Below are 12,376 nucleotides of genomic sequence, written 5' to 3' on the forward strand. Positions count from 1 at the left end.
TTTCACCACGGTCCAGCGGTTAGGCCCCTTACTCTACCATAATAGTGGCTTACTTGGTCAACAGCCAGAACAGCCACTTCTTCCTTCCCAGCTGCTCCCCTCTCCACTACCTTTAAGAGATGCCCACTGGAAGGCAGAAATTCAGCAGGTAAAGCTTGGACAGGCATGGGGATAAGTGATGGGCAAAGCATCCCCACCTACATTTCTTAGTGCCAGTAAGTTCCTACAGGAACAGGGGCAGAAAGCAAAAATGTGGCACCCTTCCTCTGGTTGCCACTGAGGAGGCAGATGGAACCTTCTGATTTTGCTGCAACTGTTGCCAAGCTGCTGATCCACAATCAGTTGATGCTGTATAGAGAAAGACCAATGGACCATCAAGCCCAACAGCTCCTAGCCCAGATCTGCAAAGGCTCCAAATGTATTACTTCTTAGGTGGTGAACTTGACAGCAACTTAAGAGGAATCTCTAAATTACTAGTAGTGCTATGGTTTATTTGTTATTTCAGTCCAGTTATCATCGCTCCAAATTTGCCCCTTCTTTGTACGGTGGGTTTTAGTGAAACACCAGCCTACTCTGGCTAGTTGGGGAGGGGGAATGGCCAGTCTATTGGAAAGCCACACTGGAAGGCTGCTTCTGAAAGTAATTCATCACTACACCACACTGGTAGCATACATAGCTCCACAGTTTGCAGCATTTCTGTAGAGGAGCAGAAGGGCAGGCAGGAAGGACTGAAAATGGTACAGGCTTGCCTGCCTCACCCACATTGTTCTCCTGCTTGCTCCCTGAATCAATGGACCAGGGGTAAATGAATGCTGCTATCTTTTGCCATGGTGCCAGACACATCTATAATTTGATAATGCAAATGCAAGTGCATATACTTCTTTGAACAGTCTGAACAAGTAAAGTCAGTTCCGAATGTGGGAGCTTCCTTCTACAGCTCACTTATTTAAATCCCAACTACTTTGTCCAAGAATGCAGCAAATTTCTCTGGTTGTCCAGGTGGGAAAGGCTTCAATGTTGACAAGTCCATTGATTGAAGAGTCTGGATGAGAGTTCTACAGAAACAAAACAAAAAAAGTTATATTCTGCCCTTCACCTAAGGAAGTTAAACGGTATTATCCTGTTTTTATGTTGCCCAATGAGTTTAATAAAAGCCCTCAGAATGCAGGACCCATAGCCTTGAAAGAATAAGGGTCAGAGCAAGATATTAAAGGAGAAACTTGAAGACGTAGGAATGTAGTCAATTGCATAAGATTTTCCAAACTAGGACTAGACATTATGCTACCAAAAACAGCAGCCCCATTTCTTCTTCTGTTCTTTCCTTCTAATGAAATGTGATATGGCATCAGCATGTTGAGAGTTCTTTTGAACCCTGCTTCCATTTCATTGGTTACTGCTCGTGGAGCAGCAACAAGAGCAACAGGACTTCACATGTTTTGCATCCTTATGAAGACAGTGAAGAAAGAAATGCAAGGCTGCTATTTTCAGTGGCAGTCCTGCGTCCAGTGTAACACCTAAAAGAAGAATAAAGACAATAACTCCTGGCTTTTTTAAAAAATGAGAACAATAACATAAGGGGGGAAGGGATTTATTGTTTTCTAGCAAACAAAAGAGCTATTGGGCTGCCTTATGTGCTGTTATTTCCTTGCCCAAGGTGTAAGTGGTCACAAAGCCCAGATCCATAGTTGCTGCGAGAAATTATTATTTGGAATATCTAAAGTCCACTCTTCAATTTAAAAAATTCTCCAAGCTATACTTTTTTTTTTTGCTATCAAGTCTCAGCCAACTCATGGCAACCCTGTAGGGCAAGGGTGCTGAACTCAATTGTTATGAGGTCTGGATGTGACATAAATGTCACTTGGTCAGGACGAGCCGTACCTCACCAGCCCAGATCAAGAGTTGGGGGGGGGGGCTGTCTCAGCTGTCTCGTGGGCTGGATCTGGCCCTCAGGCCTTATACTTGACATCCCTGCTGTAGGGTTTTCAAGGCAAGAGATAAACAGAGGTGGTTTGCCAATTTCTGCCTCTGCAGTCTCTTGGACTTCCTCAGCAGTCTCCTACCCAAGTATTAACCAGGGCTGACCTTGCTTAGCTTCCGAGATCAGACAAGATTGAGCTAGCCTGGGCCATCCAGGTCAGGGCATCCATAAATAAAGCAATGAAGTGTAAATGCCCAATTCAAAAAAGAGAGGACAATATACATTGCAATAATCAAAGTAAAACCAGTGTCTTCCCAAGGAAATTAAAAAATATACTCCCGCAGCCACTCCTGTACGCTTTTAATGGGTATCCAGTACAACTTTACTTGCTTCTTTGCTTCTTTAACAAAAGAACAGCCAGGGTAGATCACCAATGGTCCAGGGCTTCTCAAGTGCACACCTATGTCTGAATCACACCCAACCAGAGTCATCCAGAAGAGTCTGTATCAAGGGAACCCTGCAGTAGTCCGTAAACAAGACGCTTACACCCAGTGGTGCTCAGAGAGGAACTATACCTGCACGTGCAGTAAAAGAGATGTCCATCCCTTTGTAGCTGTCTTGCCAACTCCAACTGATGATTGTCCATCAGCTTGTCATTTACAACTACCAGTAATGGTTTCCCTGCTTCCAGGACCTCCAGACAGCTACCTGCACCTACAGAAATAAAACAGTACAGAAACAATTCAGACCATTGCATTTTCTTTAGCAGGAAAACCGAACACACATATCAATGAGCGTCAATCCTAAAAGCACAATGCCAGTTACATCTCGTTTTCATCAAAGGCATCGTTCTTTAACCTGCTGTCAAAAATCCATTCTGTACCCTCAACACCATGGCTGGCTGCATAGGATTCTCATCCTAAGCAGATCTACTCAAAAGTAAGTCCCATTTTATTCAATGGGGGTTACTCCTAGAAAAGCATTTTGAGGATTTCAGCACAAAGGTCTGATGTCTGGCCTTAAAGGCACCCTTATAAAGAACTGTTAACCACCAGTGTGTTCATATTCAATACACAGGAGTCAGAAGCAAAGTACCAGTCAAAATAATCCAACACCAGACGTTCTGCTTTGCATTGGGGTACTACGAGAATCCACCCTCAAAGCTATGTGTTATGGCTGCTACCAACTCTGAATATCTCCTCCTCTCTCCCCTATAATGTTCCGTCATCATGAAAAATGCATGACGCGATGTCCTCCTTTTGCATTGCAGGGAAGAGGTGGTGGAGGAGAAAACACAGGGTTGCCACTCTTGTGCCTAGGTCCAGCTTATAGCTGTCAAACAGGACTTTGATTTTGTGGCCATGCTGAAAATACACATTATTTGCCGAACAACTGCTTAACTCACCAACTCAGCATTCTTTGTTTGCAACACACTATCTCCCTTGCCTGCCAAAATGATGGTATGAAATCTGGTAGCAGGCTAAAGTTATATGTTTCAAGTCTGAATCCCAGTTCCAAATCCTTCATTAATTTTCAAAAATGTGAGGAAAACATAAAGAAGTACTGAGTACTGAGAGATCACAACTGAAAGACATCTTGAGTACTGAAAGAAGTCTTGAGTACTGAGAGATCACAAACATACTTAAGTCAAGATGTTTGCACCATAAACAGATGTTAGAAGCTGGAATTGCAGTTTGACCCTCTGCACACATTTTCAGGGGGACGCAAGGAAGACTTAAAATATATAGTACAGGTTGAGCATCCTTTCTCAGGACATCCGATATCCAGACTGACCTGAAAACCAAACCTTTTGAGCTGGCATGCAGGCATTACTCATAGGTCCTCAGGAGCACGCCAATTTGCTTTCTGATGGTTCAAGGTACACAAAATTATTTTAAAAACTGTTTAAAATTACATTCAGGCTATGTGTATAAAGTGTATGTAAAACATAAATGAATGTCATGTTTAGACTTCGGTCTCATTCTCAAGACAGCTGTATATGCAAATATTCCAAAATATGGACCACTTCTGGTCCCAAAGAGTCCGGATAACTCAACCTGTAATGTAATCTCTCTCTCTCTCTCCAGCATTGAGTGACTCAATGCTGGAATAAACATCACAGGTCTAAGGTGCCCTGCACTTTTGTTTAATTACATACCGGTACATTGATTACAGAATTCTTAGTTGGCATTTAAAACACTAGGATGACCCATGACCTATTTTTAATCTTGGGGTAAGAGATGCAAATTGTAATGCTACATTACCCTTAAAAATCAAAATACCTGAATGCAAGATACTGAAATGTGCATGCTTTGGGTGCAATTAAAAAAACCAACTTCAGCATAGTACACCAGCTCGGTCCCTGCACCTGTTTTCAGGAAGGACTCAAAACAAAAAAGAGTCTCCCTTGAGCACTGAAAGATTACAATGAAATTCTTTAAACACCAGTGTAACCCCTGCAGCCATTTTCTCTTCGTCTGCAAAGCAAGGCCCCCCAAACATTATACTTTGTATTTATGGATTATGCTGACAGCTCACCCCTGGTACTTAGTGCCCAACCAAAAACCCACATAAGGCAAAACAATAAGTTTGGCTTAACAGGCCCACTGAGCAACCTGTTTGGTGGCAAAATGGAGTCTGCTAATTCAAATGTGAGACGTGTTACCTGCATGACTTATGATAAGATCTGCTTCTTGAATATCTTGAAACAGCGAGTTCTTGTACCTATACACTTCCTGGGTAAATGTTGGTGTGCAAACTGAATCTGGAGTCACTGTGCCCCTACCAATCTGAAGGATTAGTCGGCTGTAGCTAAGATCCTGTAAAACCTGTAGATAAGAGAGTAATTTTTGTTCAGATTTGTTCTGCCTTCAACTTAACGCAGAACACACATAAATGAATTCATTTCCCCTTCCAAGTGAGCCTAGCCAAAGAATAGACGAAGATAACTGTTAACTTGGTAATGGGTTCCAATGAGTTTGGTGGGTCTTCTCCAAAGTAAATGGGATTGCAGCCGGGCAGCCCATTCCTGGCCACTGTGGAGAAAATAAAAACAATTTAAAACGTAAAATGGCGGAAATGCCCCCACAGAAAACAGCAAGGCTATGCCACCCAAAAAGGTGGCGTAGCAACGCTGCAAGTTGAGGGAGCGTTTCCAGGGTGAAAGGGGTTAGGATGCTGCCTAAAGGCAGCTCCGCCCCCGCCCGCCCCCCCCGGAACGCCCGAGAACGCCTCCCAAGACGCTGGCATTGCGAAGCTGGAACGTTGCCAGGAGGCAGCACCAGAGCCCCACACAGCAATGTGGTGTCCCAAGGATGGCATGAATGCCCCCTGTGCCAGCGTAAGTGCCCCTATCCTGGGATAAATGGGCACTTATGCCGGCATGGGGTCACTCTGGCTCCTATGCTGATTGCCCCCCCCCTTCAAGATTGCGCTCAATGTGTGGAAATGGCATGGTTCTTCCTACAGTTTCATTAGGGCAAGTTAACAGTGAGGCTGAGCAGCAGCACTCAGGACTGCAGCTACACCAAAAAAGGAGGTTTTTAAAAAAGAAAAAACTGAGACAAAAAAAAAAAGAAGATGGGCAAACATGTTTACAAGAATTAAAAGTGGTGGCATGTTGCAGATTTGGGCTAAAGGTGGGTCTACGTCTGAAGCAGAAGATTATGTATTTCAAGTTAACTGCCACATAGTAAAAACACAACCCTGACCTGGATGGCACAGGCAAGCCCGATCACATCAGATCTCAGAAGAAAAGCAGGAAGGCCAGGGTTGCTATGCAGAGAAGGCAATGGCAAACCACTTCTGATTGTCTCTTGCCTTGAAAACCCTGTGAAGGGTGGCCATAAGTTGGATGCAACTTCACAGCACATTCTACCACCACCCAAAAAAGGTAGGGTGGTTTATGATACTGCAGTTTCCTGTCTACTTCCTTTTCTTTATCTGTGCCGCTTTGAAGTGTAATTGAGGATATCTTGAAAATTACAAAGCCCGCTTCTATATAAGAATACAAGCAGATATGTCAAACAAGAGGATGGAAGATATGTTACTCAAACAAATGGACATGTTTGCAGTGCAACAAGATTTAGTCTTTGAAAAACAACAAGCGCTCTCATATCAAGTATTTCAACTAGCTGAGATGATGAATATCCTATTTAAATCAATTAATGGAAAACTGGATACAATTATTGAGGAGATCCACAATATGAAGACCCAAGATACGACAACAATTATGCCAATGGAAATAAAAGGTTCTACTAAGGAGATGACGATTGAATGCTATGTGGAAGTGGTGATAAAATCTGGAAATAATGACAATGAACCAGAACAATTTATTCTTAAAGAGGTAGCTGCAAATGACCAGCTGGCAATGAGAGAGAGCAACATGAGAGAATTCAATACCTCTACAATCTACTTGTCTGAGTTACTGCTGACAGGAGGAACATTATTATCCCAAGAAAACACTTCCTGGCAGCCAGCGATGGAGGGAGACATGACGAAGGATCTTACCAAGAAGTTGCTGGAAATGTTAACAAGAAGCCAATGGATACCATCACTGGGATCTTCTTTTATATTTTCAGAGGCCAGAATTGCAGCTACTATACTGAAAAACGAGGGGGGGGGGGAATTGGGAAATGAAGAAGGACTGGCAGATTCCCTCCCAAAACAAGAAAATGGCTGATGCTTATTTTTGGGGTGTAAGGGAGACACAGTGGACTTACTTTGATGAATTTTTAAATGGGAAAATTTGTTTATGTATTGATCTAATCCCTTCATTACAGAATAATAGAATGTTATATAGAGACAATGATGATAATATTATAACTATGTAAGACTTGAAATTGCTTATAGAAGTAGTATAGATAGCTTAAAGCAAGTCTGTATGAGAGAAAATAAGGATTAGAAATTAGTTTGAAATGCAAAAGTGTTAACCAGTAGAATTAGTGACTGAAGAAGATGCGGGGAAGTCATATATAGCAGATAGCATTGAATACTATAGATAACATATTCTCAGTAATAGCAATGAGCTTTTTTTTGTTACAAGTAGTTACAAGTGAATAGATTGTTGAGATATGTTTATTTTTGTTGAATTGTGGAAAATAATAAAAATATTTTTTTTAAAAAAAGGTAGGGTGGTGGGTGTGGTCATTTAAATAAGTTTAACATGATGTGTACATTCACTAATTTTTATAGAGGCTTCAATTCCCTGAAACAAGAAATTAAAATTATGAGTATTTGACAAATGGACTTTTTCAGAGCCAATATTTTCTCACTGCATCTGAAGAAACGAGCTGTAGTCCACACAAGCTTATGCAGAAAAAGTTTTGTTTGGTTCTTAAGTGCCACAAGAATGCTGTTTATTTCAGGCAAGTAATAGTTTGAGAATGATTTTTAGCACATGGGGAATCCCTACACGCATTCATCCAGGATTTATTTTATTTTTATTTAAAGTACTAGGGGCCAACCCCTGCTTGCTCCGCTCACCAACCCCATGGCTCGCTGAACTTGCAGGGTTATTTTATAGCGGCTCTGCCTTCACCGGATATTCTGCAGCTTATCACAGGACATGCTTCTTTCTAGCAAGTGAACTCTCACTTCCATTGCAGCAGAATATTCTGGAGACAACCTGGGCCAAGATATTCCGATTCCCTTCATTTCTAGCACTGCAATTCCCACATCTTGAAACACCAAGCTTTATTTTCTGATGATGAGTTATGCCTGTCATAAATACACAGACAGGTAGATCCTTTTATTACAGATTTATAAACTCAACTATTTCCTGGCAAATCAAGCCCTGAGGCAGGTAACAACCAGAGACAAATAACAAATGTACTAAAATATGTATAACACAAGTCCACTTGCCAAATGTCTCTCTCTGTGTGTGCAAACGTAGCATCAGCAATTAGGACACACCCCTTTTGCTATGGTTGCCAGTTCTGGCTTGGGAAATTCCTGGAGATTTGGGGGCAATGCCTGGGGAGGGACTTCCATTTCCCCTAGACCCTGGTAAACATAAAGTCCTTCCCCGCACACACTGCATTTCCTCCAAGGGGACTGGTCTCTATAGCCTGGAGATCGGTTGTAATTCCAGGAAAACTCCAGGCCCCACCTTTTGCCCCAGCGAAGAGCCACATGGGGCACAGCCAGTGCTTACTCCTGAGTAACCATGCACACAATAACGGCGGGTTATTAATAATAACGGTGCACGCATACCAGGGAGTAATTCCCATTGCGTACAGCACGAAAGTAGGAAGTAGCTTCCCTTGAAATGTGGTGTTGGAGGAGGGTGTTATAGATACCGTGGACTGCCAGAAAAAAAATAATCAGTGGGTTATAGATCAAAGCAAGCCTGAACTGACCCTAGAAGCTAAAATGACTAAACTGAGGCTGTCGTATTGTCGAAATCTTTCACGGTCAGAGTTCATTGGTTCTTGTAGGTTATCCGGGCTGTGTGACCGTGGCCTTGGTATTTTCTTTCCTGACGTTTCGCCAGCAGCTGTGGCAGGCATCTTCAGAGGAGTCACACTGAAGGACAGCGTCGAAGACACCGTGGTCTTGGTATTTTCTTTCCTGACGTTTCGGCAGCAGCTGTGGCGGGCATCTTCAGAGGAGGAACACTGTGTTACTCCTCTGAAGATGCCCGCCACAGCTGCTGCCGAAACGTCAGGAAAGAAAATACCAAGGCCACAGTCACACAGCCCGGATAACCTACAAGAACCAATTCCCTAAGATTGCCAACTCCAGGTTGGGGAACTCCTGGAGACTTGAGAGTGGAGCCTGAAAAGGCTAGGGTTTGAGGAGAGGAGGACCCTCAGTGGGGTGTAATGCCATAGAATCCACCCTCCAAAGCAGCTATTTCCTACAGGGGAACTGATCACTGTGGTCTGAAGATCAGTTGTTATTCCGAGATATCTCCAGGTCCCACTGGGAGGCTGGCCACCCTTGTTCTTGCCCAAACATTAGACAGGCTGCCAAAGCTAGTATAACAGCAGGCATTCCCAACAAGTTAAGACAAGGGGATAAAAGTGAAAAGGGCAGGGGGGAAATCTGAGCAGGAAGGCCAAAAGTCAATCTTAGCACCACCCCAGATCACGACCATTGTACTCCTACTTGACACTGGCAGGGCGAGATACAGGGCAGTTCTCACCCATCAGCTAAGCCTAAGACCTTTCTGTAGCAGTAATGTATGTCTGGGTTGTATCATTTCACACTACAGATGGTGACTCATATTGTGTGTTTATTTTATATAGGCATGCATGTATGTGATTTATACACGGGACTAAACTGAGGCTATCGTATTTTGGTCATGTCATGAGACGACAAGAGTCACTGGAAAAGACCGTCATGCTAGGAAAAGTTGAGGGCAGCAGGAAAAGAGGAAGACCCAACAAGAGATGGACGGACTCTGGTATACCAGAACATATCTTGTTACAAAGAACTTTCTTGATATATGCCACCACTGCTGCAAGATTGGTCTATGCAGCTAAATGGAAAACGTCTGAGATACCAGACAAAAATGACTGAATAAAATGTTTGAACTAGCAGAAATGGCTAAACTTACTGCTTTAGTAAATCAAAAAGACAATGAAGAATATGTGAGAGAATGGGAGGCATGGATAACATAACATATTGTGAAAACGAATTAAATATGGGAAATGTTAAAGGCTATGACCTAATCTAATTCAATTGATTAATGTTGAAAGGATGAAGTATTTAATAACTAAAGTATATAGTATGATAATATGTAATTTATAGAAATGATACAATGAATTATAATGAATTAGAAAACAAATACAGAGGGGATTATATAGATATTAATTTGATAGAGGAGGGGAGAGGGGAAGTCAGAAAAAGTTAAAACTGACTAGGCTGATTAGTTATTATTTTATGTAACTCTGCAGATGACAATATTTTTTAATAAATTATTATTTTTATAATAATTAAAAAGAAAAAAAATTAAAATATGCTTAAATCAAAACAACAAAAAGAAAACATGCAAAATATAAAAAAATACAAAAGAGAGCACTTATAAAGTCATCATAATTACAATTGGGCAGTATAATATTGCAGAGGACAATATTGAAACTGGATGTGACTTAATAAGAAAATAAATTAAAAAAATTAAAGAAAGAGAGAGAGAGAGAGAGAGATGGACGGACTCTATAAAGCACTGGTTCCCAACCGGGGGGTCCGTGGACCCCCAAGGGTCCGCAAGAATTAAATTAAGGTCCGCGAAACAAAGTTATAAACCCATAATAAAGTAATATTTTCAATTAAAAGTTCTCTATTATAAAATATATATATTCAAATATTATTCTAAGTTTAATGTTTAACTAACAGTTATGATTAAAGTTTCTTTTCAAATTCTCGGAATTTTTATTTTGAACCTTGGGGTCCCTGCACCGAACAAAAAAGTCCTAGTGGTCCCTGGTCAAAAAAAGGTTGGGAACCACTGCTATAAAGGAAGCCCCAGCCCTCAATTTGCAAGACCTGAGCATTGATTCATAACACAGACACACACTTCCGGGGACACTTCCGAGTACACTTCCGGGTAAGCGTGTGGGTGTGACGCATGAAACGCGACGTCTGGCTCCCCCCCCCCCATAAGGTCCTCGTTTCCCGTCCCCCGCAATGAAGGGTCAATACAAAGATCCCCTTTCCTAAGAGGAGGGAGGGGGCAGCTTCGCAATGGGGGGGCGGGGCGCGCTGAGGCAAAGCACCGGAAGTGGCTCCCAACCGCCCCAACCGCCAACCGCCCGCGCCAACCGCGGTTGCCTAGAGACGGAGGCCTACAGGCCCGGCGGGGAAAGGCCGGGGCCTGTCCTCGCCTCTCGCCCGGGGGAGGCCCGCGCCGGCCGAGCCTCACCCGCACAGCCTCCGGGGCCGACACGGCGGCGACCAGGCCGTCGAAGCTGGTGGTGCCCACCGTCACGAAGGCCGTCTTCATGGCGGAGGGAGAGGAGAGGAGAGGCGGCGCTGCGGGCGGCGAGGCCGGCTGGGGGGCCGCGAGCGCCCTCTGGCGGTGGGAGGGCGGAGCGGCCTCCGGGAAGCGCCGGCGGCGGCTCCTGTCCTCTTGGGGGCGAAAACGCGCGGCCGCTTGAGCCGCCTTTCTTCCCTGTTCCAGCCAGGATCGAACGCACGGACGTTCTTCGAACGTTCCAGCCAGGATCGAACGTTCCAGCCAGGATCGAACGCACGGACGTTTTCGAACGTTCGAAGAACGTTCGAAGAACGTCCGTGCGTTCGATCCTGGCTGGAACAGGGAAGAAAGGAGGCTCAAGCGGCCGCGCGTTTTCGCCCCAAAGCCTCCCCATCGAGGCTGCCTGGCCTAGCGATTAGGGCCCGGGAGCAGGGAGGGCCGGCTCGGGTCGTCGCGGAAGGAAGTCGGGTTCAGGCTAAGGGGCAGCCGTGGGGACCCAAGGCCGACGTAGCTGATCGCACAGTTAAACTGTGGAACTCCCTGCCCCAGGGCGTGGGGAGGGCTGCCGACTTGCTCCTTCCCTGGAGGTTTTTCAGCAGAGACTAGATCGCCATCTGTCAGCAGTGCTGATTCTGTGACCTTAGGCAGATCCTGAGGGGGGGGGGGCACCATGGCCATCTTCTGGGCATGGAGTAGGGGGTCACTGGGGGTGTGGGGGAGGGGGAGGTAGTTTGGAATTTCCTGCATTGTGCAGGGGGTTGGGCTAGATGGCCCTGGTGGTCCCCTCCAACTCTGTGATTCAGCAAAAACGCACGGTCGCTTTATCCTCCTTTAATCCCTGTTTCGGCCAGGATTCAGCCAGGGTCGAACCCATGCGTTTTGCCTAATGTGCGTTCGATCCTGGGTAAAGCAGGGATTAAAGAAGGATAAAGCGACCATGCGTTTTCGCCCTATGATTCTAAGGCTTTAAGAGGGGAGGGGACATGTTCATGGAGGAGAGGGCTACTAGTCCATCCCTATTCTCTCCAGGATCAGAGGAGCACGCCTATTATCTTAGGTGCTGTGGAACACAGGCAGGACGGTGCTGCTGCAGTCGTCTTGTTTGGGGGCTTCCTAGAGGCACCTGGTTGGCCCCTGTGTGAACAGACTGCTGGACTTGATAGGCCTTTTCTGATCCAGCAGGGCTTTCTTTATGTTCTTATGAGCATGCCTATTATATTAGGTGCTATGGAACAGAGGCAGGATGCTGCTGCTGCAGTCGTCTTGTTTGGGGGCTTCCTAGAGGCACCTGGTTGGCCATTGTGGGGACAGACTGCTGGACTTGATGGACCTTGGTCTGATCCAGCATTTTTAGTAGCACATTGCTTTGTGTTGAAATAAATATTGCTAGTAAGAGGACCTTGGGGGCCTATTTTAATGGAGACTTGGGGGAAAGTTTTAGAAACCAGTGCTTGCTTGCCCCTAGGATTATAAAAATAAAAGTTAAGGCCAATGGTGGAAAATAGGAAAAAGATTTTTTATTACTCAGAATAAAAATT

The 12,376-nt window shown here is 44.5% G+C and overlaps 1 protein-coding gene across 1 annotated transcript; it reads right to left on the minus strand.

Moving 5' to 3' along the window:
* Nucleotides 1-908: 908 nt before the first annotated feature.
* LOC130486179 (UDP-N-acetylglucosamine transferase subunit ALG13 homolog) lies at nucleotides 909-10,873 on the minus strand. Its single transcript, XM_056859398.1, has 4 exons — nucleotides 10,785-10,873; nucleotides 4,584-4,746; nucleotides 2,494-2,632; nucleotides 909-1,055 (listed from the first exon to the last, which is right to left on the minus strand). The coding sequence occupies exons 1-4, from the start codon at nucleotides 10,863-10,865 to the stop codon at nucleotides 947-949; spliced, it is 492 nt and encodes a 163-aa protein (XP_056715376.1). The 5' UTR covers nucleotides 10,866-10,873; the 3' UTR covers nucleotides 909-946.
* Between the last annotated feature and the right edge of the window lie 1,503 nt (nucleotides 10,874-12,376).

This window comes from Euleptes europaea, chromosome 13, assembly GCF_029931775.1.
Source record: "Euleptes europaea isolate rEulEur1 chromosome 13, rEulEur1.hap1, whole genome shotgun sequence".
Lineage (NCBI taxonomy): Eukaryota > Metazoa > Chordata > Lepidosauria > Squamata > Sphaerodactylidae > Euleptes > Euleptes europaea.

What these genes read in the sequence shown, in the direction of transcription:
- LOC130486179 (XM_056859398.1), bottom strand. Translation starts at nt 10,865, where the DNA reads ATGAAGACGGCCTTCGTGACGGTGGGCACCACCAGCTTCGACGGCCTG. An exon ending in TCTTATCATAAGTCATGCAG is followed by an intron (nt 2,633 to 4,583) that starts GTAACACGTCTC and finishes TTATTTCTGTAG; the next exon opens with GTGCAGGTAGCTGTCTGGAG. An exon ending in CTCTTTTACTGCACGTGCAG is followed by an intron (nt 1,056 to 2,493) that starts GTATAGTTCCTC and finishes TTGTTTCTGTAG; the next exon opens with AACTCTCATCCAGACTCTTC.